The sequence below is a fragment of the Macaca mulatta genome, chromosome 11, assembly GCF_049350105.2.
Source record: "Macaca mulatta isolate MMU2019108-1 chromosome 11, T2T-MMU8v2.0, whole genome shotgun sequence".
Lineage (NCBI taxonomy): Eukaryota > Metazoa > Chordata > Mammalia > Primates > Cercopithecidae > Macaca > Macaca mulatta.
Genome location: NC_133416.1, coordinates 63,504,474 through 63,511,492, shown reverse-complemented (window position 1 = coordinate 63,511,492; position 7,019 = coordinate 63,504,474). Strand labels below are relative to the sequence as shown.

The 7,019-nt window shown below is 49.4% G+C and overlaps 1 protein-coding gene across 1 annotated transcript; it reads right to left on the bottom strand.

Annotated features, from left to right (window-relative positions):
* Positions 1-585: 585 nt before the first annotated feature.
* IL23A (interleukin 23 subunit alpha) lies at positions 586-2,108 on the bottom strand. Its single transcript, NM_001194669.1, has 4 exons — positions 1,789-2,108; positions 1,469-1,567; positions 1,156-1,302; positions 586-1,050 (listed from the first exon to the last, which is right to left on the bottom strand). Exons 1-4 carry the CDS (start codon positions 1,948-1,950, stop codon positions 889-891), a joined length of 570 nt encoding a protein of 189 aa, NP_001181598.1. The 5' UTR covers positions 1,951-2,108; the 3' UTR covers positions 586-888.
* Positions 2,109-7,019: the final 4,911 nt, after the last annotated feature.

The window sequence follows — 7,019 nt, the reverse complement described above, 5'->3', positions numbered from 1 at the left end:
CCAGGCGTGGTGGTATGTGCCTGTAATCCCAGCTACTCGGGAGGCTGAGGCAAGAGAATCACTTGAACCTGGGAGGCGGAGGTTGCAGTGAGCCGAGATCACGCCACTGCACTCCAGCCTGGGAGAGAGAATGAGACTCCATCTCAAAAAAAAGAAACAAAGGGACTCCAAATGTCCTTTGAGGGGAGAGTCCCATTGTTCCGGGATATTTACCTTCATTTCCTGGAATGCCCTTCCTGCTCAAAACTGAACTCTGACTTTTGATCCTACAGTGATCAGGACCCCTGTCTTTGGCCAGATACACCCTTGGCCAAGAAAGCAGGGAAGGAGACACTGGATCAGGGAGCAAGTGACCCTTAGGTATAACCCCACTTCCTAATCTGGTAATCCCATTCTGCTTGCTCAGCCATATAGGAATTAATACTAAAGAGATCCCAGTTATTCTCTACACCAGGGGGTCATGAGAAAATACCTCTCTCCATCATAGCCCTTCAGAATAGAAGAAAGGGATGCATATTGTAATCCCTTGGCCTTATTTTTCCATCAATTTCTCTTTCCCAATTGAGCCTAGAAATTAGACTCATATAGCCACAAAAATAAGTGTTTATTGAAAAAGGTACATAATTCAATATAAATACAATAAATAATCCTCCCCAAACTGCCCCCAGGAAGATAAATAATCCCCAAATTTCCCTTCCCATCTAATAAATACTCAACCTTATAAGTCAGCATCACAAGTCAGTCAGTATTGGTAATTTTCAACATATGCAGGTCCCATTAATATTAATGGACTAATGAACCTGTTGGCTCACAGGTGCCTGGGGTGGTAGATTTATCTTGGCCTTGCTGGGCCATGGAGATCTGAGTGCCATCCTTGAGCTGCTGGCTTTAGGGGCTCAGGGTTGCTGCTCCATGGGCAAAGACCCGGGCAGCTACAGCCACAAAGGCCTGGAGGCTGCGAAGGATTTTGAAGCGGAGAAGGAGGCGCTGCCATGGCTGGCTGGGACTGGGGCTTGGAATCTGCTGAGTCTCCCAGTGGTGACCCTCAGGCTGAAAGGGCATAGGACACAGTCAGAGAAGACTCTAGACCCTTAACCCCCAATCCTCTGTCTCTGACACCTGCAAGCCCCCATCCTCCAGGCCCCTACTTAATACCTGCAGGAGTTGGCTGAGGCCCAGTAGGGAGGCATGAAGCTGGCCCACAGGGCTATCAGGCAGCAGAGAAGGCTCCCCTGTGAAAATATCCGATCCCAGTAGCTTCTCGTAAAAAATCAGACCCTGGCGAATCCTTTGCAAGCAGAACTAGGGAGAGAAGAAAGCAATGAAAGAGGACATCCTCTTCCTACTCCATTCACTGAAGACTCACCCAGTTTCTTACTATTTTCAGACACAACTTCTGGTTTACCATGGTACCCAGCCATGTTCTCAGTCCCCTCTCCTTCATCGCCCAGCCACATCCCAGTGGTACCTGACTGTTGTCCCTGAGTCCTTGGGGGTCACAGCCATCTCCACACTGGATATGGGGAACATCATTTGTAGTCTCTTCATCTCCCTCTTCTCTTAGATCCTGGAATGGAGGAAGGGGTGGAAAGAATGAAGAAGTAAGATAAGTACTTTTGAAGCCAACCTGACCCTCAGGCCCGACTCTCCCAGGAACCCTACTCTCTTGCCCTCTCTTACTCCCTGATGGCCTTCAACCCTCCAGTTTCCACTCAAGGCCACAGTCTTCTACCACAGCCTTGGAGAGCTTGGAGAGACTCCTGTTAGGCTCCAGGGGCTGCCACTCACCATGTGTCCCACTAGTGGATGTGCACTCCAGGCCAGTGTGCAGAGCTTCTGTGAAAGCTGCTGGCACTGAGCCCAGGCAGGGCTGCTGCCCCCAGGCACAGCCCTGCCCTGAGCTGTCCAGGACAGCAGCAACAGCAGCATTACAGCTCTGCTCCCCAGCATCTTTTTTGCCTTCTCAAATCTGGCTGGCTCTGTGCCTTGCACCAGTCCTTGTGGAATCTCTGCCCACTTCCACTTGCTTTGAGCCTGATTCTGTTCAGTGCGTCTCTGATTTGGTTCCCTCAGTTGTTCACCGACTTTGTAAGCTGCTTCCTGTTGTTTTTCTCCCTTTGTCTCTGAGTCTTTTAAGGTCCCTGCATTGTAAGGCCCGCCCTTTATACCAGCAGGTGACTCACAGCAGGTGGGATTCCCCTCCCTGCATCATCCCCCTCTGTGGGGAGCCCAGGTATGCAGCCTCAGTTCCAGGGGAAATGAGTCGTGTGGTTGCTGTGGCTAGAGGCCTAGGATGGGACACATGTGTAATGCTCTCCAGGAATTGAAATGGCTGTAGAAGGGGCGGGGACGGGGGGTGGTGGGGAGTGCACAGCAGGGATGGGGCTGGAGGGGGGAAGGGAGAGCAAATATTTAAATCAATCTGGTCTCAGGCCGGGCGCGGTGGCTCAAGCCTGTAATCCCAGCACTTTGGGAGGCCGAGACGGGCGGATCACGAGGTCAGGAGATCAAGACCATCCTGGCTAACACGGTGAAACCCCGTCTCTACTAAAAATACAAAAAATTAGCCGGGCGTGGTGGTGGGCGCCTGTAGTCCCAGCTACTCGGAGGCTGAGGCGGGAGAATGGCATGAACCCGGGAGGCGGAGCTTGCAGTGAGCCGAGATCGCGCCACTGCACTCCAGCCTGGGAGACACAGCGAGACTCCGTCTCAAAAAAAAAAAAAAAAAAAAAAATCAATCTGGTCTCAAGTTCCTTCCTGTTTGACCTTTCCCTGATCTTTTTGCCTCTCAAAGCTATACCCCTACCCCACCCCAAACCTAATTTCCTCACTTCCTCCTGCTTGAGGAAAAAACAAAACAAAGAAACATTCATTCATCTCCCAATAGGATGGTGAGCTGTTTGCAATGAAGTTTGATTCCTACCTGATGACCTCTATTAGGAATAAACAGGCTTCTTTTTCTCAGTTGGAAACAGCATTATTTTCAACTGGATGGTCCTGGTTTCATAGGAGAGAATGGGCATGAAGGAACTTGGAGAACTGGGAAGCCAGTATGAGGTCTTATTGCTCCCCATTTCAGGCCTCACAGTGGAGGTTAGAAAGGCTCTTGTGGGAAGGGGTTTATTGACTAAGAACCACCTGATTCTTCAACCCTAGTGGCCCAAGATTTCATAGGCTCTATAAGAGTTGGATGATGTTTTTTTCCGGACTAGTGTAAATAAGGCCTGGAAGTTCAACTTAGACATTCCAGCACTTAGCCCCATGGCCTCATTCTGATGTCATCCAAATTGTTCTGGGACCCTCCACTGGGGTTGGGGCAGTCCCGGCTTTGGACCCCATGGCTAGGAAGCCCAGGAGTTCTGGGTAGTTGAAGGTGCAGTGTCAATGACTCTGGCTGGTCCTTCAGCTTGTTGCATCCATGGGTAAAATCCACTGACACCGATTTCATCACCCTCCATGATGCAACATCAAGTGAAACAGCTAAGAGTGTGAGGTTGGGCGTGGGAGTGGAAGGTGGTCCAAAGCCGGGACTGCCCCGACCCTAGTGGGTCCCAGAACAATTTCGAAGACGTCAGAATGAGGCCATCAGTGACCACACAGCTGGCTCCCATCACCTCTCCCAAGAGGTTGACCCTTCTGAGAAATTTGTCCTGAATGGAGGTCTCCCTTCCCTTAGAACTATTCAAAACTGCCCAATGACACTTCTAGTTCAAATATTATGATTCTGTAGGTATGAGCTGAGAGAAGAAAAAAAAAATATTGTGATTCTAAGTTAAACCTACCAAGGGCCAGGCACAGTGGCTCAAGCCTATAATCCCAGTACTTTAGGAGGCTGAGGCAGGTGGATCATGAGGTTAGGAGTTCGAGACCACCCTGGCCATCATGGTGAAACCCTGTCTCTACTAAAAATACAAAAAGAGCCAGCGTAGTGGTGGGCACCTGTAGTCCCAGCTACTCGGGAGGCTGAGGCAAAAGAATCGCTTGAACCTGGGAGGCAGAGGTTGCAGTGAGCCAAGATCACACCACTGCACTCCAGCCTGAGTGACAGAGCAAGACTCTGTCTTAAAAAACAAAACAAAACAAAAAAAACCGGCCGGGCGCAGTGGCTCAAGCCTGTAATCCCAGCACTTTGGGAGGCCGAGACGGGCGGATCACGAAGTCAGGAGATCGAGACCATCCTGGCTAGCACGGTGAAACCCCGTCTCTACTAAAAAATACAAAAAACTAGCCGGGCGAGGTGGCAGGCGCCTGTAGTCCCAGCTACTCGGGAGGCTGAGGCAGGAGAATGGCGTAAACCTGGGAGGCAGAGCTTGTAGTGAGCTGAGATTCGGCCACTGCACTCCAGCCCGGGCGACAGAGCAAGACTCCATCTCAAAACAAACAAACAAACAAACAAAAAAACAAAAACAAAAACAAAAAAAAAACCTACCCCTTTAGATTAAACATTTCCAGCATCAGAGAATTATCTGAGTTTGGGTGAGAACTGATTTGCCTTTCTCCCTAATAAGATGGACACAAATGGAATAAGGAAATGGGAGGGGGCAGGATAGGGAGTTCACCTTACTTGTGTACAACGTCTCCTTTGCTCTTCCCATCTCTGGTCCCCATTCTGGGAGCCCTAAAAGATAAGAGATGAAAGAAAGATGAAAAGGAGGAGGAAGTAGAGCCTGGGGGATGGGATGAGAGGGACAAGGGTGAGTTGGAGGCACAGGGCTCTGCCTCTTTGTTTCACTTCCTGGTGCTGCAGTAGTTGGGTAGGAAGCAGGGTTGGTGGGGAGATTGTGGGACTGTTGAGTGGCAGGAACTACATCCAGGGCTACAACTGACCTGGAGCTATAAGGAGCCCTTGACGTCAGCTGGGCCTAGACCGTTATGCAAATCACATTCACAAGACACTCCTAGGCAGGCCTTTCCAGTTGTATGCCTAGACTCCAAATCAGCTGAAGTTCCCCCAGGTGGTTAATAATGATGGCTAATATATATCCAGCTCTCGCTTAATGCCAAGTACTTTGTCTAAGCACTTTACATGTACTAAACTATTTGATTTTCACAACAACCCTTTAAGGTAGATACTATTATTACCCTATATTACAGATGAGGAGGCTGAGGTGCAGAGATAAGCAATTTGCCCAAGTTCACAGAGCTTCTAAGTGGCTAGAATTCCTTTTTTTTTTTTTTTTTTCCAGAGACAGAATCTTGCTCTGTCCCCCAGGCTGGAGTGTAATGGCACCATCTTCGCTCACCTCAACCTCCGCCTCCCAGGTTCAGGCGGTTCTCCTGCCTCAGCCTCCCAAGTAGCTGGGATTACAGGGATGCGCCATGGGTGCTAATTAGGGGTGGCTAATTTTATATTTTCAGTAGAGATGAGCTTTCTCCATGTTGGTCAGACTGGTCCCGAACTCCCAACCTCAGGTGATCCACCTGCCTCCGGCCTCCAAAAGTGCTGGGATTACAGGGGTGAGACACCACACCCGGCTTAAGTGGCTAAAATTCTAATGCAGACAATCTAGCGTCAGATCCTGCATTCTTTTTTGTTCTTGGTTTTTGGGGGGTTTTATTGAGACAGGGTCTCACTCTGTCACCCAGGCCCGAATGCAGTTGCATTTCCGTTTACTGCAACCACCACCACTAAGTGATCCCCCCCATTTCAGCCTCCTGAGTAGCTGGGACTACAGGCACAAGCCACCATCCCTGCCTGGATCCTTAGTTTTTAATCACTGCATTATATTGGATACTGTACACCACATATGGTCATGCCTGTAATGCCAGAATTTTGGGGGGCCGAGGCAGGAGGATCGCTTGAGCTTAAGAGTTCAAGACCAGCCTGGGCAATGTGGCGAAACCCCACCTCTACAGAAAAAAAAAAAAAAATTATCTGGGTTTGGTGGCCCATGCCTGTAGTTACAGCTACTTGGGAGGCTGAAGTGGGAGGATCACTTGAGCCCAGAAGGTTGAGGCTACAGTGAGCGAGAGGGCCAATGCACTTAAGCATGGGCAACAGAGTGAGACCCCATCTCAAAGAAAAAAAGGCTGGGCGCGGTGGCTCACACCTGTAGTCCCAGAACTTTGGGAGGCCGAGGCGGGCGAATCACGATCTAATATTACTGTATTAGAAAGGGTAATAACAGCTGAGCTAAATAATCTATGTCATGGATGCTCTTGTGTCTCCTCACAGTATCCTTTTTTCTTTTCTTTTTTCAAGACGGAGTTTCGCTCTTATTGACCAGGCTGGAGTGCAATGGTGCCATCTCGGCTTGCTGCACCCTCCCCCTCCCAGGTTCAAGCGATTCTCCTGCCTCAGCCTCCCAAGTAACTCGGATTACAGGCTCCCGCCATCAGGCCCGGCTAATTTTGTATTTTAAGCGGAGACGAGGTTTCTCCATGTTGGTCAGGCTGATCTCGAACTCCTGTCCTCAGGTGATCCGCTCGCGTCGGCCTCCCAGTGCTGGGATTACAGGCGTGAGCTACCGAGCCCGGCGGACATACATTATTTAGCCCAGGTTATTGGGATCTGTAACTCTCATGGGTCTGTTAAGTCTTTCTCAATTCGAGACCTCAAGATGGAGATTTCTTAAAGTGTAGGAACTGTCTAGGTCTCTCAGCACCCACCTTTTTCGGAGATTTTACATCTAATGACCTGCAAAGTCAGATCAAATCAGTTTGAGAGACCATGTGTCTTTTTCTCTCGGTCTAGGCTTTAGGACCTCTGACTGGGTATAGGACCCCACCCCTCTGAGTCCTGGAAATTTAAATTCTTGGGTCCTTTAATGAAGGTCTATTTACCAGCCTTTATTGAGAGAGAAATGTTATAGAATTGAATCCTCCATAAGGAATGTCTCCCATCAGAGTCCCTTTATGTGACCTTTAGAAACAGTAATAACAGCTAAAGTTGAGACATCTCACAACCCGGACCCATTTCAAAGCAATTAGAGTTCATAGGACCCACGAATTCTTCAGAATAACAAAAGTCTCAATTTGCCAGGCTCATCCCCCTCTGAGGGATAACGTCCAGCCAGCCT